This window comes from Podarcis vaucheri (genome assembly GCF_965113315.1).
Source record: "Podarcis vaucheri genome assembly, chromosome: 4".
Lineage (NCBI taxonomy): Eukaryota > Metazoa > Chordata > Lepidosauria > Squamata > Lacertidae > Podarcis > Podarcis vaucheri.
The window spans coordinates 66,645,915-66,670,059 of record NC_138762.1 but is presented as its reverse complement, the minus strand read 5'-3'; the positions used below and the strand labels follow the sequence as shown (position 1 = coordinate 66,670,059).

At 42.8% G+C, this 24,145-nt stretch overlaps 1 protein-coding gene across 5 annotated transcripts in view; it reads right to left on the bottom strand.

The window, feature by feature from the left end:
* LOC309531227 (uncharacterized protein) overlaps window positions 1-23,408 on the bottom strand; it is a 216,470-nt gene extending 193,062 nt beyond the window's left edge. For all 5 annotated transcript variants that reach the window (XM_082220610.1, XM_082220613.1, XM_082220614.1 and 2 more), the window contains exons 1-2: window positions 23,313-23,408; window positions 9,867-10,055 (exon numbers count right to left, since the gene is read on the bottom strand). In XM_082220610.1, coding sequence (XP_082076736.1) covers window positions 9,867-10,015 — 149 coding nt within the window. In that variant the 5' untranslated portion in view covers window positions 10,016-10,055; window positions 23,313-23,408. The remainder of the gene's footprint in view (window positions 1-9,866; window positions 10,056-23,312) is intronic.
* Window positions 23,409-24,145: the final 737 nt, after the last annotated feature.

The window sequence follows — 24,145 nt, the reverse complement described above, 5'->3', positions numbered from 1 at the left end:
TCTGAAAGTATTTTGGTTGCGGATCTCATCTCTAACAGAAGAACCGAGTTAAAGCCCAAGTCTGTGGTTTGTGGGTGTGTGAAATAGAACTGAAGGACTGGGGTGGGGGTGGGGAGGAAAAATGATTTTGTAGATAGAAGAATAATTCAGCAACAGATTAGTCACAGACATACAGGCAGAACTGTACAAACTTCATCACGAAATCTTGACAGCCTATCCCCAAAGCATCACGGTTCCATAATTCTAGACTTTGGCCTTTTTTTGAGCAGAGACTGATAAATGTGCCAATTTCGATCCTGACCTTGGATGATGAGGTCAGGCTATCAAATTCATTTTCACTTGCAGCCTGAACAAGGGCATAAGAATGGGCCATCTTCCCAGGAAGGGGTGGCAGGGGTGGTGGTGAGGGAGATAATGTATGGGCAAACATAACAGAAGCTAAAAATGGCAGCAGAAAAAAGCTGCTGTCATCATTTTAATGTGGCTTTAAAGGGGATTTTAGAAGGAACAACTACTGTCAGACACAGTTTTGCTCGTCAAATGCCTTTCAGATTTCACTCTACGTTGTTTTAGCCTAGAACAATTTCTTGTCAATGAATGGGAAGTAAATGCACAGTAAGAGCATTTATTATGTTTTGCATGGGCTACCCACTGCACAATCAAGTCCTTTTTGGCCACCATTTTGTGGTAGAAGTCAGGGGGCACACATGTTCTCGCACATCTTTGCTGCTCAGCTTCTGAGAATTGCATGGCACACCACAAAACTACTCATAGTCCATTGCTTTTCCCAATTATTCCATTACTATCAGGATGGATATTTTTTAGTAACCTAAGTCTCCCATGCTAAAGATATTTAGATTTTGAGGCCTTTTCTTGACGTGTAATTGGTCTATGATACACAAGGACATGGAAAGGGAAATGACCTGGTCTGCTTCAAAAACAAGCAGACAGTTCCATTTAGCTCAATAATGTCAAACAAGACATGCCAATTTTATAGGAGGAATCAGACAAACCTGACGTATGAATGCAGCATGTGCAAGAAAAGCCTTCTTTCCACATTTTCCTCAGATACAGTTAGCTTTTATGGGCTAGCATGAGGTTGAAGGGGACCTTGGCAAAATACCTTCTAAAGGGCTCCCTCCTATGTGGGTGAGCCTGGTGGCAGCAGCAGTGGTGATCTGGTCAATTCTGGTCTGCACATAGCATCATTCTGGGGCAATGTGAGAAGAAGGCATCAGGGAGACTCCAGGAAGGTTTTTTAAGCTGGCTGATAAAGGGGCAGGTTTGTAGAAAAATATCCCTTTATCTGGTGGCAGGAAGTTGCTTAACAGAGGTAAGGTGGACTGAGCAGAGGAGTCCACTTTGCTGTGGCCGGGTCTCCCTTCTGCAGGCAACGCAGGACCCAGTGGACTGGGATGTGCCCATCACAAGGAGTAATGATCCACTAGGACTTAAAGTCTGTGTTCTAAGATATACAAATTGTCCTAACAGAAAAGGTGACGATAATGCAGCTAATCATTTGTCCCACGTAATTTGATTAATTCACTGAAGAAGCTGTAATGAAAGCTCATGTGTATTGATCGTCAGAATCTCTGAAGGTCGTTATTTATGTGTTCTAACAAAAGACCAAAAAGTCCTTGTGAAAGCTGAATAGAGCCAAACCTCAAGATACCATGGAAAAATGAGCTTCCATTAACTGCTGAAATATCAGCTGGTCAAGGTTTCCTAGGATTAAAACTAGCAGTGAACTTGAGAGAGGTACAACCTATAGTCAAGAGAAGGGATGCGTGAAAAGTGCCATTATTTGTGCGTCTTATATCAAAATGCTTTGAAGAAGGAAGCAGGCTGCCATGTATAGAGTACATGCATGATTCTCTAACAATAATGTAAGAGAGTTTTAGGTCATTGTTAAAGTAACATGTGTGTATGTGTGTATCGTAGTGCTCCATCTAGTTTCATCTAGATAAAAAGCCTTCTGCAGAAATTAGTCACCAATATTGCAAACTCATTTTGTAATGCATTGCAGCTGAAAGCTGAAAGCTGGATCTGCCCCATGATCCCAAATTTGACCAAAAGAGATCTGTTTTCTTTCATTTCCAGCCCTTTTCATGCATTTAGCACTGAAAGAGGAACAGAAAGTTCAGAGAGTACACTGACACTACAGGACGGTCCGCCCCATGGCACACAGTTCTCCCCAGTTCTAAAACCACTGTTGTTGGGCTAGTGTGGCAAAGTAAGGTGGGGAATCCTACACAGAAATACTGCTTCACATGGAGGTTTCCCCATCTTCTGGGACCCTGTGCAACCAAGGTTCCACAATCTTGGGAGTTCTCTGTGTGAAGAGGTAAATGTGATGCACCACAGCTCAGTGTAGAGCATCTGCTTTGCATGAAGAAAATACAAGAATCAATCCCTGACATCACTAGGTAGGGCTGGGAGCGACCCACCTGGAACCCCAGAGAGCTACTGCCAAGCAGTATAGACAATAATGAGCTCGATGGACCAATGGCATGACTCAGTATGTTGTATTCTATGAGAAAACAATATGGCAGCCACTGTTGGCCCATTTCCAAGGAGCTAAGACCAGCCAAGCTACCACTTGAAGTGGGGGGCAAAGCTTTTACTAGAAAGCCCTCTGCCACCTCATATTGGCAGGTCATAACAATATAGAAATACATTAAAAGCAGGTTGAAACAAATTACAGTCAGATTCGTTGGTATGAAATAGAGATGCAAAGTCCCCCCTCCAAATAGTACAGTGGTACCTCAAGTTACATATGCTTCAGGTTACATACGCTTCAGGTTACAGACTCCGCTAACCCAGAAATAGTGCTTCAGGTTAAGAACTTTGCTTCAGAATGAGAACAGAAATCGTGCTCTGGCAGCGCGGCGGCAGCAGCTAAAGTGGTGCTTCAGGTTAAGAACAGTTGCAGGTTAAGTACCGACCTCCGGAATGAATTAAGTACTTAACCTGAGGTACCACTGTAATGGAAAAATTGGGAGGGGTGTGGAAAATGGGGCATGTTCCCCTGTTTTGCTAGTATTTTGCCAGGCCTTCACATCTCTAGTCCTTCTAAATCTATCTCGGTATCTTTTTTAATATCTCTATCTCAAGTGACAAAGAACGAACGGTCCCATGAAAGTGGTGGTTTTAGTGGAGCTATTTGGCCTAGATTTAGTTCTGCGCAGCTTTTCTAGTGCTTCAATTTCTGAAGGGCAGCTATGCTTCAGCAGAATACAGCCCTATAACATCTTAGTGGCTAATACACTTAACTGTGGCATTTATGGGGTCAAACTCTTCAACTGGCTGTGTTCCTATATGTCAGGACTTGTTGCCAGCTCTGCTTAGCTGCACCTGTGTTGGAATCAGGGTGATCAAATCTGATCCAACAAAGCACTGTGCCTGGATTCTGAGCAAGGCTTGGATTAGCCCTATGGAAAGAAACAGTAGCTGATGCTGCCAATGGATTGAGTTTGGGTTTTGTACAGTGTTCCAGTCTATAACCTTTGGACTGATTCTCTGGATTTGGCCCTTGCTAGCTTCATTTGAGTTAGAGGCATTCAAGTGGTTTGAATTCTTGGATCTGAACTTTAGCCTGGGCCATGTGTTCATCCCATTCTGGGTTGTATGGGGACTTGATCCACATAAAGTGCATTAGCTTTATGCGGGAAAGGGCGTATGGTAAGGGAAAGGTAAATAACTTGTATCCATATTACAAAGGACAGCAAAACACATATTCTTGACTCTTTATCAGCTGCTTCTTCTCTTTGTGAAAAGATGCTATTAAAAAACTGCTTTTGATGAACCACTTTGAGAGGTGTGGTTTTTAAACAATTAAGTGGTATATAAATTTTATGAATGTGATGCTGATGAATGTGAGCCATGGAGCACCATTCACAGGGACTCCCTCAAAGACCTCAGTGGTCAGGCACAGATATAAGGCACAAGGTGTTCCTTAAGCTACACTGACTGCCAGTTGTTAAGAGCCTTGTAAATTAATACAAGGCACATGGCCTGGTAGCATTTGGGTAGCTAATGCAAGGTTTTAAGAACCAGGGTTATGTGCTGTTGGTTGCTTATCTTCACCACCAGTCTAGCTGCAGCATTTTGACCCAGCAGGGACCTCTGAACTAGGCCCAACAGTAGCCCCACATAAAGTGCAGCATAAGTACTGATTCTTACCAGTTCATGAATCATGTAGTTAGTGTACCTGTAGCAGCTGGCAAAAGGCAGTCTTAGCCACTGAGGCTACCTGAACCTCCAGCAGCGAAGATGGACCCATGAACACCCCAAACCTGGCCTAATGCTCAGAAAGGGCTGAACTAATTTGCGGGGGTGTGGGGAAGGGGGCGACACACAGCAGAATAGAAAAATATTTTAATTTTACATTTACAGATAAGGCTGGATGCTTGTTTAAAGAAGCTTGTTAAAGGAGGATCCATTGCATCAAATATTTGCATTAGCAAGATTCACTGCAATGATGCCGTCAGGCCTGTATTCATACTGAGCTCCTCCTATACTGGTGCTATTTGTTTGGAAGAGTGTCTCTAAATCACATCGACTATACAGTAATTGCTGTTTACATGGTTGCAGCAGGGAGCTGCTGGGCTCATGCAGATTACAATGGCCAGGTCTGCCATTTCCCTGTGCAGGTGTTGGTTTACACAAACCATGCGTTTGGCAGGTCTGCATCATGTCAAGGTACATGCATGGGGAATGATCATCAAATACTATTGTTTTAAGGTTGGGAGTTAGAAAGAAATTCTTAATAGGGCAGATGGACTGCTGGCCTAGCACATTCTTTGATAAATAAACTATGGCTGGTACGCTTTTGGGGAAAAAACCAAAGCTTAGAAGCTGGGAACTCCAAGGCCATAAATTAGAACAAGTCACAAACTACCATCTAGGAATGGTGGTACAGGCCTCAGGAAGCAACAAACTACACATAAACTCCATTGGGAGTTCAGCGGAAAAGACCACAAATTGTATCCTTAAATTCTTTAGGGCACAAGGGGGCTTCTTCGTCCCCGCAGCTCTAAAATTATACAAGGCCAAAACTTTGGCACAACTCCTGTATGGTTTCTTTTTGGGTCCGCCTTCCTCTGCTTTCTTCCCCCTTGAGAGAGTCCAATCTAGACTTCTTAGAGCTCTCCTCCAAGTCCCCAGATGTGTCTCAAACGCATGGGTTAGCTTGGAAACGGGGATGATGAGAGTGGAGGCTAGCATCTGCCTAATATCAATCTACAAATGGCTGACATTGAATCTGCTCCCCCGAGGGATAGCCCCATTGAGCCTTTGTGACCAATTCCAGTCAGGCTGGCAGACTGGAGTCCTGAACACCCTCCAAAAATTGGGTTTTGCCCCTCAAGCCCTTCTAAATCTGGGCTTGGGCCAGGCAAAAGCTATGGTCAGGCAAAGAATATTAGACACTGAGAGACAACAGGACTGTGCAAGGTGCCCCGACTATAAAATTGGAGAAATCGAGAGATATATAGCCGCACCGGCAGCATATCTCTTCTTTCTCGTATCTAGAAATGCAAGGAGGGCCTTTACACTCGTCAGAAGCTTGGCTCTTCCCTCGCCAGTCGTGGATGGAGCTTTTAGAAAAGTCCCCTATGCTCAGAGACTTTGCACCTGTCCATTGGGAGAGACAGGAAGCCCAGAACACTTGTTATTTAGATGTCCCTTTTATGAAGAGGCACACAGTAAGAGCATTCATCCCCTACTGGTGAGGCTCGCCGACCTCCCACAAAAGCAAAAATTTGACCTTTTGCCATTAGGCAAAGACCAGAAGATGACCTGGATGGTCTGTGTACAAATCTGTAGGCGCAGCCCATCGCCCTACTCAAAATAGTCCGGCATGAAAATCCCCAAACTCGGTTCCATGGGTGACTCTGAGTCAACTCTCTGGGATAGTTTATTGAAATACATTGTTTCTAAATTTATTGTTGTACATTGTTTTACAATTGTTTTAATTGTCTGTTTTAACCATATTTGCACATCAGTTTCTAAAGTTGTGAGTGTCCTCTATTTCAGAGGCTTCTACTCTGCAGCCTCTTATAGTTGTTTTAACTGCAAGTCTTTCAGTTCTTATGCTCCTACAGTTGTTTTAACTGCGTGTTTTTATTTGTTTTTAGTTCTTATCTGTTTTAATTATCAGTTTTTACCCATCCATTATCCGTGTTTAATCTTGTATTTTATTCAGATGTTTTATTCTATGCTTGTTTCTTTGTCCTTATTTGCTCTAACAATTATCGGTTAAAAAAAACAAACAAACTGCTATTTTATTTATTTATTTTTGTTTTGTTTTTTTTTGTTTGTTTTATATCCTGGTCTGTGACCGTAATAAAGTTCATTCATTCACTATGGCTGCTATGTTGCCATGGGAACTAATTGCTACATCATTTTTGGGTGATGACCAGGAAATAGTTGAGAGACTCTTCTGGAAGACAAGAGCCATTCTGGAGTTGGGGCAGACATACTTCCCCACTCCCAGCTGGGATGCCTTTTTTTCAGCTGGTACTGAAATTTAATTCAAACTTTTGTATGCATTCAACTTAATTGAAAATGAAACAGATGAGGAAGAACTATAAGTTGTGACAGTAATGGCTTCAAATTATTTTGCTGTTAGAATGCATAGGCACTTCCCAACTTTTTAAAATACACTAAACTCCTAATGTTTCCATTTTGCAAACTATAACGTTTTCCAAGTAATCAATTTGCAAGTTTTAAATGAGCTTAAATACATCTGTACCTACATTTTTGTACGTTGAACGCCACTGCAAAGTGGCTGTGTTGCTGAGAATGATGAAAATAAAACGTGTTGGTTTTTTTTTTAAAAAAGAAGATGTGGCAGATTTCCATTTCAGTGTCAGATCTGCAGTCTGAGTGGGTGGAATGTACTTCCCTCAGCTACAGAACTTATGTGAGGAAAAATCTTCCAAGCATAAATGGAATATCTGCCAGACTTCCAACAGCAACAACAACAACAGAGGTGTGATGCCAGGGATCGAGAGGTTGCATTAGTTAGAGGGCTGCTGCTACTGGTACAGGAATAGCTAGGAGCTGCTAGGATGGGGAAGCCTTGCTGGGCAGTTGTAGCAGCCACAATGAAGCAGGAGTGCTTGCGAGCACTTAAGGAACTGATGGGGGCTACTCTGGGCCCCTACAAGTGGGTAAGACCCTTTCCTCCTTGCCACTTGCATGCTCACTACTACATGAGAGGTGGGGAGATGTTTGAAGGCTGAGAGATTCATCCCTCATGGAAAACCTTCCAGGGGCAGCATCTGCAACCACCATTCATCAGCATAGAATAATAGAGTTGGAATAGATCTTGGAGGTCTTCCCCTCCAAGCCCCTGCTCAATGCAGGACCTGCAACACAGGATGAAACTAAAGTGGTATGATGCAGCTCTAAATGTACAGTGCCTTGGAGAAGATGGTAGTGTGTTTTGGGGCTGGGTGGTTGCTGGAGAAGGAGTACTGTTGGGTGGATAGTCAACCCCTTTCTAGACCCATTGGTTTGCTCACAGACCTTTGTGACTTTGCCCAGTTTGGGGTGGGGTGGGTGGGGAATCACAAAAGCCCCAAGCCAATCTGAGGAGGATTTGCTCCTTGAGATCCAACGTCTCCTTTGCAATGCAAAATGTTCTTTCCAGAGTGATGGTTTCTTTTTCTTTCTTGGCTGTACAAAGCCTTGCACCATGGTGGCCATCTCTGCTGGGAGCCCAAAACATTTAAATTGCCACCGCATGAGAAGGACACAGGAAGTGATTGGTTCTGCCAGTGAGCATTCCTCTAAGATTACATTGATTTGCCTCTTTATGTGGTGTCTGAAAAGGAAAGCGCTCAAGGAAATGCTGCAAAGCTTCTGTTTACGAAAACAAATCTTGTGACAGCTAAAAGCTTTGAAACAGTTTTAATTATCCGTTAGAGGGCAGAATGTATAATTAAATGGTAATAAGCATACAGATAGAAACATAGTGCCCAGTTTGAACAGATTCATATTCCTTCAAGTGACCTTGAAAGGCAACAGAAGGCTGCTGGCGTTGAAGTTTGTGTCCATAGGAAAACTGTTTAATACAGTTGCCAAAAATTTCAAATAAAGGCAGCATCTTTTGTAAGGAAAAAAAAATTAAAAATGGATGAACTATCTGATTAGTGGGGAAATTAGCTGGTAGAATTGATTTTTCTTCTTCAGCCCTCTCCCCCTTCCCTCTGGGTTTCCTGTATTATTAGCACTTTACAAATAAGACAGATAATTTGCGTGATTTGAAAATCACTGAGCAGAATGAGATTCTTTTCTCTAGCTTTACGTGGTTGGTTTTTTTTTTAATATACTTGCATCAGCTTAAGCCTGTTTGGTGAATATAAAAAGCTTTCAGTTACGCTTTATTCACATCTTCATTATAAATTCTAAATGGATGCCCTTATGATCAAGGTACAAATACTGGGTCTTGGAGTGTGCTACTTTCTCAAATGCCTTTGTGATCTTGGATTAGATGCTCAAAACTGGATCATCAAAAGAACAAACCAACCCTTAGTCCTTAATGAGCCCACCACCACCACCACCACCACTCACTCAATGTAGAAAACAAAGCTAAAAGCCAATGTTTTAAGGCTGAGCCACATGTTAGAGATTTGCTATTTTGTGTTATACAACAGAGTGAAACCTCACCGTTTCGTTGAGTATATGGAAACTGTTCTGGGGGTACTTGTAACAACAACAATAGCAATATATGAAATGCATTAAGGGCAAGTGAATTCTTAGGTTGTGGGGATAGGGCAGAAATTCAAATCTCACACTTTCTGAAACACTATGTGAACCTAAACACAGCTGTCCTTCAAAATTCACAGTTCTCTGAATTTTGCATTGCAGTTCTCCACCCAGTAATGGGTACAAAAATGCAGATATGGGGGGGGGGGAGAGTGTGCATACAAATGTAGTATATCACTGAAAGTAGCATACAAAATATAGGGGAAATTGCAAAAATATTTAGAAGGCAAAATTGCAAAGAAAAATGTGTTTAATTGGAGAAATTGGTACTGAGATTCTGATACATTTTCATAAGATAGTCAGTATTTAGTGGGAGACTTTCAGGTGCAAACCAAAAATTTGCAGTTAATTTTGCAATTGAAATGGATTTAAAGCACTCTCTCACCCTAGCACAATAAATCCACCAGTGTTTTGCTGTTAGGAAAGTGAGAGGTAAATTCACTGAAAAGTGTGAGATGAATGAACGATTCTTGAGAAGGCATATCAGCACCAGGCAATCAATTCAGGATGGATGTTCATTGTCATATAACCTCCCAGCAAACAAGCGAATCAGGATGAATGCTCAATAAAGAGGCTGCCTAGAGGAGTGTATTTCTCTTCCTTGCCTCTTAATCAGCTAATCAGGGATGGAAACAGTTTAATTCAGTCAAGGATGGTCTTCCTAAATGAAGATGTAACATTTAATAGGGTTCAATAGGTTCAAATAAACATTTAACTGCATTTTTAAGCAAGATGGATTACATGGATGATAGAGGAACTGAAAAATTCAATTGACTTCTATTTAGTTATATATGTTTGGCTCTTAATAAAATATCTTTCACAACCAAGGCCACTGCTCCTAATTATATAGAAGCAGGGTTTAATTGCGGGCAGGGCTCAGCAGAACTGTGTCCTGGAGTGTGCTTGGGATCAGGCACTTATTTATTTTATTTCGTAAAATCCAAACACCACTTGGTACATGGGGAAATGGTTAATGCCACATACACACCCCGTGCCATTGCCCTGATACAAATGTAGCCCCTGGCTGGCTTTGTCAAGAAAAAATGTATTTAACCTACAGCCACACACCTACAGTATTACACTGACTTTACCTGCAAGAAAAAGTCACGTTCAGTGGGGATTCGTGAAAATGGGGTGTCCATCTTGTGAGAGCAGAAGTACTTTTCACTATGGCAAAGCAACCACTGGCTAAAGCCCACAGGGTATCTTTTCCTTCTAGCAGCCTTGCAGTACCACACATCCAGAATTGTGGGACAAAGCTTCCAGATCAGACAGCATGGCTTAAAAGAAGAAGAAAAAAACCATTGTTTAGAAACTAATTACTCTACTAACCGATGCAACTCCATTTAGACTAATAAAGAATAATTTACTTTGCTCCTAATATCCCCCCGGTATCAATGAGTCATTCAATGACATTACCAGAAAATTGTGAATTAGCTATCATGTCTAGTTCTGATATGGTGCCAGTCACAGAATCCTCAGGAGACAAACTGGACACCTTGAGGAGCAGGCAGGATCTCTGACTCCAATGCTGAGGATCTCCTTGAGGGGCCCTCTGTGTTGATACCCAAGGAAGAACCTCTGGAAATGTCAGAGGAGTAGGTGGAGTCCACCACACCTTGACCTCAAAAGCACTAGAAGCTTCTGGTCATGGCCAAAGAGGGATGGCACATTACATTACATAGGTGCCTAGACTTTAGGCAAATTATACAATCTATGGCCTAATAAACTGAATGGGGGGGTATCGTTTTTGTTTGTTGTCATGGTATGTATCTTTGTTACTGTGGTATGCATTTTTCTGTTTTTATATTTTAAACTGCCCTGTGATCTTAAATAAATTAACAAGGGCCCAGAGTAAGGTGTCTACTCTCATGAGTAAGCAGTCCCTGATACTCTTTTATTGCCAGCAGCTGGCAATTACAATAGAAAATCCCTATCTATTTAGAAATTAGATTTTATGAGGCAGCTTTTGTACCAATACAAATGAGCTTTGTTGTAGGTTTGTTGATATGCAATTGTAGATGAACAAGAAAAATTAGAAATAAATGTTGGGTTTCATCCACAATGCCTAGTCATGCCTGCAGTGAACACTAGGTAAGGTTTTCAGACTAATGCATAAAATAGTGAAGACAATAAACATTAAATGTTAATATTAATGGTAATGGAAATCATCGTTACATTAAAAGATTGCAGACTTGCTTCTAACGCACAGTTGCAGCAGTTTTTATGTCACTGCAATTTGTCCCTTTAATATATAAAACTGTATAAAGCTACCATTTAGTCAAGTGAAAAAAAACAGCACAGTCTTCCAGGCTGCAACATGGTATCATATAGTGGCTTCTTAATTATAAGGAGGAAGTAAAAAATCTGCTGCCAGTCTATTCAGTCGAAGTGACAACTGTTTTGATTTGTGGAGGTTTAAGCAAATGCTTTTCAATTTATTCTAAAATGTAAACACCCTACAGAGTGCTTTATTTATTTTTGGTTTTTTACAAACATAGCAGAAAAGGGAATTTTTCTTCTTGATTACTGGTTGAAATCTGTTATCAGTATGAGAAATATAAAACACACTTCCCATGATAACATAATGCTACACATACAGAGTAACCCTATGCAAGTCAACTCATATATAAGCTGCACTGACTTCACTGTACTGAGACTTACTCCTAGTGTGTACAGAACTGCAGGTAGAGACGGGCAAATCTATCATTTTCTCATTTTTCCCAGTCTTCACATTTTCACAGCACTGATTTATTTATTTTTTAAAGTCCCCATGAAAATTCATCAACATTTTAATTTCCCCCTAATTTTCCTAAGCTATTATGTCTACCACAGACATTTTTACAAACCAATTTCTGATGAAATAATACATTTTTGACCATCATTTCCACTAATATGTGAATTTTTTAATGCAGACCTTACCCTAGTATAGTATTACTACTACAGTGGTACCTCGGGTTACATACCCTTCAGGTTACAGACTCCACTAACCCAGAAATATTACCTAGGGTTAAGAACATTGTGGATCGAGGGCCCGACCCCGCTATGTGAAATAAATACACAAGGACACGTGATATAAGGTTAATGGGCAAGAAAAGGCTGAGGGACAATGACGAATGAGGAGGAGGCGGAGCTGGCACCACAGCATTAAGCTGCTACACACGCCCCCCGGAGGCACCTGGTTGGCCACCTCCGGTGGGCGTGGGCGCCAGCCAGGTAGGAGGGGAGGGGGCTAATGCCCCCTACCAGGGGCGGGGCTCGGTCTCCCACCCACAACCACTCCCCTCTCTTCCAGGGAGGAGAGTCTTTGCTTCAGGATGAGAACAGAAATTGTGCTCCGGCGGCGCGGCAGCAGCAGAAGGCCCCATTAGCTAAAGTGGTGCTTCAGGTTAAGAACAGTTTCAGGTTAAGTACAGACCTCCGGAACGAATTAAGTACTTAACCCGAAGTACCACTGTACTTTGTACACATTCCTTAGCTGAAGAACTGCACGACAAAATCCAGCTGGTGTTACTTCCCAAGGATTTCTGTTCTTGCTTCAGAAAGCGTGGATTAAAGTAGGTTCGCCTTTAAATGCAAATTGAAGGGAATTGAGGGCTGAGTGACAAGCAATCCTAGCTCCCTGATATTTGCAGTTGGGGGGGGCATAAGAAGACAGGCAAGGTGCCCGTCCAGCAGAGATCCCACTGTGTCCATGGAAAGCGTGGGAGGTAGAAGGCTACTTCTGACCATGTTCCTACCACAGGAACAATCACAAGCCTTCCAAATGTGTCATTATAAGGGTAGAGGCTGACCCAGCTCTGGGTTCTCTGCATGTAAAATTGTGCCATTCCCAGAGGGAGGGGTAATGGGGGCTTGGACCGGAGCTGACTTAATGGTAAAGCACAAATGCTGCTTGCCCTCTGTCCTGGGCTGCTAAGAAACAGTGTGGCGGTAGATTTTCCAGGCCACTCTCCACTCCCACACTTGGGATGCCTCTGTAAGGGCATTTTATGTGTGCTATATTGCTCTAGCCTTGCAGCAGAACTAAACAGCTTCAGTTCAATGAGTTTGACCTGCAAACAGCATGATGTGGAATGAGAGCTGGGTATTTTTTTTAAAGAAAAGGTCCTTTCACTCCACTTTTTACCCTTTGGCCACTTTACCTTCACTTAAAATCAAATTAAAGTAGATACCCAATGCTTTCAGGCCACCCATGCTTTGCTGCCTTGTTGTGGTCTCCCTACAGTCAGACTATGTGTTTATTATGAAGTGTCGTGTTTTAGAAGTAAAGTTGATTACCAGATGGATTTGGATATATTGCATGGGAAAATGCTATTATAACATATATTTTAGCTATCACCCATGTTTCAACCAGGGCAGCCACTTGGTGAGCCACTAGTGCAACTAGGGCAATGTGATCCTTGCTTGGAAGTCCTCCCAAGCTCCATGAGATTTACTCCCAAGTAAGTGTGCATATTGGGGATGTGGGTGGCGCTGTGGGTTAAACCACAGAGCTTAGGACTTGCCGATCAGAAGGTCGGAGGTTCGAATCCCCGCGACGGGGTGAGCTCCCATTGCTCGGTCCCAGCTTCTGCCAACCTAGCAGTTCGAAAGCACGTCAAAGTGCAAGTAGATAAATAGGTACCGCTCCGGCGGGAAGGTAAACGGCGTTTCCGTGCGCTGCTCTGGTTCGCCAGAAACAGCTTAGTCATGCTGGCCACATGACCCGGAAGCTGTACGCCGGCTCCCTTGCCCAATAAAGCGAGATGAGCGCCGCAACCCCAGAGTCAGTCATGACTGGACCTAATGGTCAGGGGTCCCTTTACCTTTACCTTTAAGTGTGCATATTGGGGAACATCCTTGGAACCCTGTGCACAATGTGTGCATTGGTGCTTAACACAGCTGGCCAACTCTGCAAGGCAGTGGTGCAAAGAAGTGGCATAAGAGGACCGAGGCCTCTTTCCTACTTTCACAGTGGCATCTTCCAACTAGGCTGTCTGGTGAATTTTACCTAAACATCGGTGAATGGGACAGCATCCATCATCTACTGCCTGAGGCAGCCACCTCTCTCTACCCAATGATAGGGTGATCCTGAAAGGCTCTTCATGCTGTTGCTGCTGTAATCAGATGTAACTGCAATGGACAGATTGTCTGGGCAAGTAGCAGGTCTTAATAATGGAGGGAATGAATAGAAGTAGAACTTCTCACTCTTCTCACTTCTCACTAAAGGCCAATGTATTTTGAACCATATGCAGAGGCTTTTTAAAATACCTATCCAGCTTTTTAACTACAAATCAGTGCTGTTACCCACTCACTATCAGTCTGAGACCTCCTGTACTTTTCTAAATATTCCTACAGAGTCATATCAAGCAGGATTAATTAGTCAGTCTTTTCTTACAGGACTACATGCACTTTCAGAGATGTCAATGGAAGTCAGGTTTTTTTGTTCATAAATATATTTATTAATTCCCATTAATAAATAAATTCAATTTTCATTTAACTGACTGGCCTAAGCCAACTTTTTGAACTGCCCATTTGCAGTTATGGGATTTACAAGCCTCTTTAGTCCCAAACCTTCCTAAACTCTAGGATTCTGTTCTGCCAAGCACATTTTTTGAGTGTAAGCAACATTTCAAAATCATTACTACTCTTCTTTTTTTGAACCTCCATTTCACAGTTTAATAACTTGTTTGGAGTGCAGAAAAGGCCTACAGCTATATTTATAACACTGCATTGCTGGTATATTTAATCAACAGCTATAGCAAATCGCATCCACCTAAAATGTTCTCATTTAACCTTGCCTCCCACATGATCTCTTACAAATGTGTCCCATTTCATTATATTCAAATAGGACAGGGAAGAAATCCTGCATGCCAGAAATCTTCCTAATAAGACAGCGATTATATTCCACTTCCTCTTGGCATCATATTCATGTGAGCAGGACCATGTTTACATCAAGACATATATGCCTTATATAAAACTTCATTGACACTATGGACCTTGCTTTCCTGCTGCTGATCTGCTAATAGAAATATGTAACTTGTCCCTCATATCTCTTTCTGTACCTGAGAACTGAAAAGTAGTCAATGTAACACCCATTTTTTTAAAAAAGAAAACTACAGGTAAGTTAGTGTCCTGAAACCACAGGTACATGGCAGCAAGTCTCCCTGGTGCACACAATCTCACAGCAGATGGTAGTACATAGTCCAGCAGGCAGGTAGGCCTACAGGTACAAAGTCCAGTCAAACCAGGTTCCTGCCTCTGCAGCCCATCCCAGGATCAGGGCATCTGGAGGTCAGTCCCAAAGAAGCGGAGTTCCCAAGAGCTCCCTGGAACATCCAAGCCATGGTCCAACCAATGTGGGAAGTTGACCAGATACAGCACCTCAGCCCTGCTTCCCTTATATACCTTGCATGCTGATTGCAGCACCTGGGCTTGATGAAACATGTGGCCCTCACCTGTTCCAAGCCTATTCCAGGTGAGCCCCACCTGGCCAGCTAGGGAGCTGGGCTGTGGGCTCTTGCCTGCCATAGCCTCCTAGAGCGTGCCCCCCCATTGCTTCTTACACATCAGAGCCCACTGTGTTTGGGAAAACAGGCCCCTCTGGCTCTGGTGATGGGCCCTGGTTCCTGTGCATTGACCCCATCCCCTCTGTTGGCCCATGAGTACCTTCTACACCAACCTCTCCTTCTCCATCACCAGCTTGCCCAGGTATGCCTGTCATGGCTATATCCCTTGCAAGGATCATCTTCCTCCTACCCACTGTCCTGCCAGTTCATGACAATTAGCTTAATGTCAGTTTGAGGAAAACTGGTGGAAAGTATTGTCAGAGACAGAATTATCAAGCAGATAGAAAAACCAAGTTTTGCTGAAGTAGAACAAGCATGGCTTCTGCAATAGTAAGTCCTGTCTCATTAGCCTTTTAGAATTCTTTGAGAGTGTCAACACACACATAAAGAAGTGATCCAGTAAAAAATGTCTACTTGGACAATCCAAAAGCTTTCCACAAAGTACCTCACCAAAGACTCTTGGGTAGGATCAGCAGGCATGGGATGGGGATAAAGCTAGGAATGATCTTCTTGTGGAACAGTAACTGGTTAAGAAACAGGAAGCAGAAATTAGGAATAAATGGCCCCCCATTTGGGGATTATACCTCACTCAGGGAGGAGCAAATTCTCCCTGCCCCCCTTCCAAGATACCTATGAATCAGAAAAACCCTTATTCCTCAATATGAAAGTCCCAGTGCTCTGTCTCTGAAACAGAAAGAAGCCTGAAGTGTGGACAACAAGTGAGTGATAAATATTCCTGCATTTTAAATAGAAATATATCACCCATAGAGGCCCAGAAATACAAGGCAGTTTATGCGCTGAAAGTATTACATAACTGAGTACTGATAATTGCAGTGTATTAGTCTTTGATGTAATCATTGCACCAGAGAAGAAATTATAGAATGAGAAGTAAAGCTTCCATTTTACACAAAACACGGCCGGTTGTGCATCAGGGACGCAAGCAGAGTACTGATATCCATTTATCCAAACTCTTATTTGAGGATGTGATATCACACCCAACAATGGAACATCAGAAATGAAAATGCTGAAACAACAACAAAAAGAGCCATGAGGGAAGAAGGAGGGAGGGGAGCCAGGAGAGGGAAGGAACAAGGGCCTGCACTGTTTTATTGTAATAGTGTGAATACCCTAATAAACTATTGATAAAAAAGAGGAACTACATTTCATTTTGAGTGCCTGCTCTCCCTCCTATGTAATATCCAAAGTCTATATTACCTCATAGACAGGCACAGAACATTTCCCTTTTCGTGGTGGTGAACACCATATGCACTACCATTTAGGGGATTTATAAGTACAGTGGTACCTCTGGATGTGAATGGGATCAATTCTGGAGCCCCATTTGTATCCAGAAGCGAACGCAACCTGCATCCGTGCGTCTGCGCATGTCGCTATTCACTGCTTCTGCGCATGTGTGTGACATCATTTTGACCGTCTGTGCATGCATGAGCAGCGAAACCCAGAAGTAACGCGCTCTGTTACTTCCGGGTCGCCGCAGCACGCAACCCGAAAATACTTATCCCGAAGCTACTTCAACCCAAGGTATGACTGTATTTATGTTGTTGTTGCATTTACCCATTTATAAAAAGTTTTGGCTTTAAGCAGGTTGTCTAAAGTTGAAGAACATGCAAATTCCTTTGCCTTTCCTTAGCTGAGAAATGGTACAAGAAAACTTGAGCATTTTAAAATAGTATGTGTGTTACTATCTCCCGCCTTCCTTTTATTTCATGCTAAATCAATTTCACAGTGTTTCCAACTAAAATCACTAAATAAACATGAAAGCTCAGCCTAGATATGCATAAGGAGCACTAAATCAGCAATTCAGAACACAGCAGTTCCTAATTTGCCATATGGAAGCAAGGACCAGACCAAAGTTATGGGACCAATATTTTCAGAAGCTCAGTAACAGCAATAATTAGACAATGCTATGTAACTGTAGTGTGTGACCAAGCAGTGAACTTGGTAAGAATGCTGAAATCAGATAGACTAACAGCTACACAAGGGCAAACTGTTTCTAACCCGAATAATCACTAGGGCATATCAAAGTGACATATTCAATGAAAACTGGACATGCATGTGAAAACAGTGGAAAGGGAAGCATTATCCCAAGACTCATACTTGATTTGATTTGCAGGCTGACCCATGCTGAACGCTCAAGGCAAAGGGAATGTGAAAAGCATAAACCCCATTAGACTAATTAAAAGCTCACTCAGTCCACCTTGTCCCCCACCATCCAAATCCATCAGAAACAAAACCATCACCCCCCCCACTGAAGATGTTCAGAGATGGTCATGCATGCTTGATGCATGAAATCACTTGATTTTCCAGCAAGTTTTCCAGTGTAAAAATGAATGTGCATAGGCAAGAGAGGGCAGCGGCAGCCATTTTCTCTTCAAAATTTGAAATAAGCCTAGGCACATGTTGAAATGCATAGCTTCGGGTGGTGATGCCATCACACAACGATACCTTACACATGTGCACTCCTTTCTAATATATGCGCTTTAGAGGTGATGGGGGCATGCATACATTAGAAGCCTTGCCCTGATGTATGTTTATAATGTTGCCATAGTTAACATGAGACAATAAAAATGGCAGGCACAACAAATATCCTGACAGGAGATAGGCAGCAGTAAATCACACTGAGTGAGTCAGAGTTAACTCTTTATTAGCAAAAACAGGGTCTGCACAGACAGGAGTGTCAGGCCAAATGAGCACAGCAATTCCTCTCTGGCAGGTCTCGCCCCCATGAAGCAGTTGCTGAGACTGAAGGTCCCTGCCTTCTCCCAGGTTCCTAACTCCCGTCCTGTCTAGTGTTTCCCCCAAGCAATCTGAGACTGCACCTGCATCCTTCACCTCTTCTCCTTCACCTCCTTCATGTATCTCCTGGTTCTGGGAGACCAGGGGGGAGTGGAGCTTGTTGCAACAAGCAACCTGTGCTTATTCACCAGCCAGACTCATCTCTGCCGGTTGGCCTCCCTCCTTTCTTGCTTCAGCTTCTGCTCCTAATTCTGGACTTCTCTCTGCCATAGTCTCCCCCTGCTCACTAAACCCGGTTGCCTCTTCAGCTTCCAACACCTTCTCCCCCCAATCTTCTCCCTCTGGCCACTCATTGGCGTCCCACCATCAATTCTCTGGCCCTGAGCCTTTTTCCATTGGGGGTTCCCTAGCTGGTTTCTCCCACTATTTCTCTGAAGGTTTTTAAATTCCATGAAAATCTAGTGAAATTGCTGCTATATTTTTGTCCTTTCAGTTTTAATGCTCTTCTATATCTTTTCCTGTTCGTGTGAATTCTCTCTTGTAAGAATAAGGTGGATCCCCCCCCCCCATCTTTGCTGGAGAAGACAGATGATGTCAGAGACTATTTTAATGCATTTTCTATTCAGGTTTATACCAAAGGTACCAGCCTAACCCTTTTTCATGGTTATGGCTTCAATTGAAGGCAAGGTTCTAGATATTATGCAGATTACTTTGTTTCTTACTGCAACAAAATAGCCCCAGAGCTCCTATTACTGTTTATTTTGTAATTAGAAACAGCCTATATTATAAATAACACTAGAAGTTGAATTGCCTGCAATGCAGACAAAATTTGGGCTGTTGCTATGGGTTCCAATTCTCTACCTTTTGCTGCCCCCAAACAGCCGCTATCAGTGGTTTCAAGGGTATAATGTGAACGTTATGCAAAATATGTCAAATGTTAATAAGCCCATTAAAACATAGCTGGATTAAAAATAAGATTTTTTAACCCATAGCAGCCCATTTGATTCTCAAAGGTTAGATGATGTTGGGATAGTGACCCAGCTTTCTTCACTATTTAATAGCATGTCCTCCATTTCATTCATTCCAATATTACTTCCATAATTCTTTCACTAGTGTGAATTGCCGTTGCCATTTTACCACCCACTCACTCAGCTTGGAGAGGCCCGCCAGACTTCCTTCATATATATAGTGAGGATGTAGTAGAGGGATGAAGCAGGATTTTGGCCTGTCTCCAATCTCCTTGCATAGTCAAAGCTCTGAAAATGGGCCCTTTCCTTCATGCAGCTGCATGCACATGCATATTTGATGCAACTGGGAATCCTGCACATTCAGAGTTCTGCTCATGTGCAGCACCTATGTACATAGAGCGGAATGTGCACAGCACACCTTTGCTGATGTAGGTGTCAGGGCCAGTAGAGCGCTTGCCGTTAGTGGCGGGGCCATCTGGCGCAGTCCCAATCCCTTACATACATTTATTCTGTTATGAAAGGAAAGACGTGAAAAGCTCTGAGATACGAAACAGCAACCCAGTATCAAGTTCTCACCTTTTCCCCTTGAATTGTTTCAGCTTAATCATTCTCCTGATGAGCAACTTCTGCAGGGAAGCAACATCCTGTCTGCCTGAACATTATGGGGAGAGGAGTGAAGAGTTGACACAGGCAGCTATTTTTAGCCGCCAGGGTTGGCTCTATCATTAGGCAGAATGAGGCAACCACCTCAGGTGGCATATGCTGGGCTCGAGCCAGCACTCCTCTCTGTTGTATGACTGGGTTGGGTATGGCACATGGGCTCTTTCTTCACATCCTAAACTACTCCGCTCCTGTATGTGGAATGAGGTGGGCACCATCTTATCCATTGCCTCTGGCAGCAAAATGTCTTGGGCTGACCCTGTCCATGGCAGCCTTTGTGCATTGGCCCATTATGGACTATGGTAGTTGCATTCAGTGAGCTGCAACCCTCTCCCTTGGAGAAGGGCAAGATGGCTTCACACCATGAAGGAATGTGTATAACCACACAGTTCAAAAGCTTGTCACACTGCATACAAATGGAAAAATTTTAATAGCTGGGATTCTGTTTAGAGAGCAACCCCCTCCCCTTTAAAGTGACTCGCAATTAGGGATGTAGCCTACTGCTCTCTGTACCTGTTCATCTTTCGATCGCAATATCATTATTCAAACTTGATCCACTGTGGTTTGCATCTTGTTAAATTCATATGATCAGCCCTGGTGCGATGATTTGTGAAAATAACAGTGTTGTTTCCTATTCCCCTGATGATGGCGTGATCAGCTGCTACAAAACAGATACCATTACATCCCTATATAGTCCCCTATTTGCAGTCCTGCTATTGTTATTCATTGGCCATCATCAAGTAGCCATTGCGCCCAGGCAGTTTTACTTTCAGATTTATTTACATGGGGTGGGGAGACAAAAGATTTAAAACAATTGTCTGTGTGTAAATGACACAGATCATCAGCAAGACATCCTTGTGGGTGGGTGGGGAGGGACTCCGCTGAAACACAATAACAAATCCAGCCATCTCCCATAACCATCCTTTTTCATAGCTGTGAATGGCCACATGCAGAAGAAAAGTTCGCAAGGGCAATTGCTGCAAAATGCAGAGAGAACAGCAGTATTTTTTAAATTGGTCATTTTTTGTGTGTGTTCCAGCAGGCGTGATGGACGGGATGATGCTCACTGATGGTAGTGAAAGGAAGGACACAAAGTACATGGTTGTGGTTACGTTCCCCACACCCCACACAAACACACAATAAAATGATGCAGAGCCTTGGTGAACTGTGCTGGCTGGATTGTTCCTTGGTGTTTTGCAACAGTGAAGCTGACACACCTTTTTGTACAACGATGGTTCTGAAAAGCTCAGAGAATCATTTCTTCTTTTAAAATGCATTTCCTATTAAAGCTACTACCATTAAACATTACTAGCTTACACCCATTAACCCCTCCCTCTCCCCTGCGCCCCCCCCCCCACTATCATGTAATAGAGGGCTTTATAGGTAGGGAAACAGGATAAGAAACAGCACTGAATTTTAACGCCTACCAGCATCACCTCAGTGGAGCAGAGTTCGGAGGAATACACATTTTTTGCAGAGCTGATCTGACAGTAACTCTGAAACAATGACAACGAACAGCGTACTGGGTTCAAAAACAGTGCCATTAATTTTGTGTGGATTTTGAAAACCAGTATCAATAAAGATCACTGATGCTCAGCTCACCTGGTGGGCAAATGAGCAAGCTGCTGCAGAGCTCACATTCATGTTTGATTTTTGCAAAAATTCTCCATCCTCCCTACTCATGATTCGGGTAAGCAAGGATGCTGTCCCCGACAAAGAATTCCTGTCAGTTCTTGGTGTATGTGAAAAGCTGCTTTGATGAAGCGTAGCAGCCACAGATACCCAAACACTCTGTGAGGTAACCGGGAAGGGGTTGTTCGTGCTAAACTCTGAGAGCTTCTTTTCAGCTTTCTCAAAACCATGCGAATGAAGATCTCAGTGCCTTTGATGGAGATTGTTGCCAATTTGGGATGTAGAGAGAATACCAAACAAGCCTCCCACAAGGGAACAGGCAGTTAATACTCATTTAACTGTAACTTCTGCAGTATGAATGTGCACTTTTATCAGACAAATAATTTTAGCCTAACATTAGAAGGAGGCGAACAGTATAAATAGGTGCAGCTTCTCTGCTCTCATTAACATCGCTATTATGCTGGGTTTGGGTTAAGAAAATGCAGTGTGATTACTGAGGCCATAAGGTGTACGCTTGAGCATAAAAATGGGCACTATTTTACACCCTTTTTGAAAATGTATTTTCCCATGCCAAATCATGGGGTAGCTTAAATCCACTATTCTGAAAGCATTGCTTAGTAGGTGAGCAAATGTTTTGCATTCAGAAGGCCACAATTTCAGTTCTCAGGATCCCCAGATATTGAAACTCTGGAAGGCATCTGCCAATCAGTGTAGACAATATTGAGCTGGGTATCCACTTATCTGACTTTGTATAGAGCAGCTTCCTATGTTTAATATACCTGAGAACTTTAGTATAGGCAGTGGTAGCCAATGTATTGGTCTACAACTCCAGGTGTTGTAGGATTACAATTCCCATCATCCCATGCTGGATGGGCTTATGGGAGATGGAGTTGAACAAATGAATGGAGGGGATCACATTGACAACCTCTGATTTAAGGCATGTCATTGTTGTTTTCATTTCAAAAATAATTCCCCAGAGATATGTTCTCAAAACCACAGCCTATCATCTATAAAGACGCCTGGAGAATGAGCAGAGGGTCCCAGGACTGCAGACAGCAAAAAATGTCCCAATCTCCAAAAAGGAAGATCCAGGAAAATACAGGGCAGTCGATACAGGGAAGATACCAGAACAGATTATGAAGCTTTCCATCTGCAAGTATATTGATAACAAGGCAGTGATTGGGAGAAGCCAGCATGGATTTGTCAATGAAGAAGCCCTACAAGGCAAATGGTTTCTCTCTCTTTTTTATCAAGTTACTCACTTGGGATTGTGGGAATGCTGTGGATGTCATTTTTCTTCATTTTATCAGAGCATTTGCCCAAATTGCCTATGATATTTTGGTTAACTTAAACGAGGGCTAGCTGATAACACCATCAGATGGCTTGACAGCTGGTTGGAAAACAGTATTGGAAAAGTGCTTAGACTCTGGGAGTATCACTCCAGTTCACATTGTTTTTTGGCCCACAAACAGAGCTGTTGTACACCTTGTATACCTGGCTTGACAGTAGTATATGTGAAAAGGATCTTGGGATTGCATTCAGTCACAAGCTGAACATGAATCAGCAGTGTCTTGTAGCTGTAAAAAGATAGGCTAATGCAATTTTAGATGCAGTTTTCAAGTCATGGGAAGTACTGTAATGGAACCACTTTATTCTGCATTAGCTAGACCTTCTGGAGTCCTGTGTCTTGTGTCCAGTTCTGGATGTGACAAAATTAGAACAATTTTGGAGAAGGAGGTGGAGAACAGTGATGCTCAAGTATACTGAGTATGCTTAGCCTGGAGGAAAAAAAGAATGAGGATGTGCATGAAAGCACTCTTCAAATACTTGAAATAATGTCCTACGTAGAAGGGCAAAGGCTTGATCTCTGTAGTCTAGGGCTAGATTTATGAGAATTACAGGAGGGTAGAGTTTACTTGAAATTTAGGAGAAATTTTAGCGGTGAGCATAGTTCAACAATGGAAACAATTACCTGAGCAAGAGTGGACTTCTCTTTGGTGAGGTTCAGGAAGAGGCTGCTCAGGCTGTTCTTGCTTCAGGTTTCTTGCATCAAGCAGGAGGTTGGAATACAAGGAATGCTGGATTTCTGTGTAAGAAACACACACAATATAAACTGAATTTAAAATGCCAATGAAGTAATTTGTATCATGCAGCATAAATAATATTGTTGCATGCCATCCCTCTGAGCGGTGCAGGGGTTCTGAGCTCTTACTCATGGTTCGTGTTTCTTCAGAAAGCAGTACAGCAGAGACTGTGGTGTCTTTATGATATATGGCTTATTTACACACATATATAACCTTAGCCTACAACGGAGGGGTTCACAGCATTAACACCCTAAGAGGGTCTCGCTTCCCTCATAAGCCACAGCCTTGGATTCAAACAGACATCAAACAAGACTGTCTCTCTCCATTCCCAGCTTGCTGCTTTGCTTCTAGCTCACACCACTCCAAACTCTCTACTCTCAACTCTGACTTTGTCCTTATAACTATCCATGAAGTCAGGGAGGGGGCCCCACCCATTTGCTGTCTCTCACAGAGCCCCTTCCTTTGTTCCCCTTAATGGCCCATCAACTTACCAGGAAGCTAGCTTAGCTATTCTAAGAATTAGAAAGGGGGGGGGACACCATTAGAAGGGTCTCAGCATACAGCCTACGCCCCTCCCAACTCATAACACTATTAAAAACCCCAAATACACACATGAACCCACTAAATCGCCACTTAGAAATGCACTGCATTGACCTTGTCAGATGTATATGAAGTAGCATGCCCCAAGGAAATGCATCTTCCTTTCTCTGAGCTTCTGTAT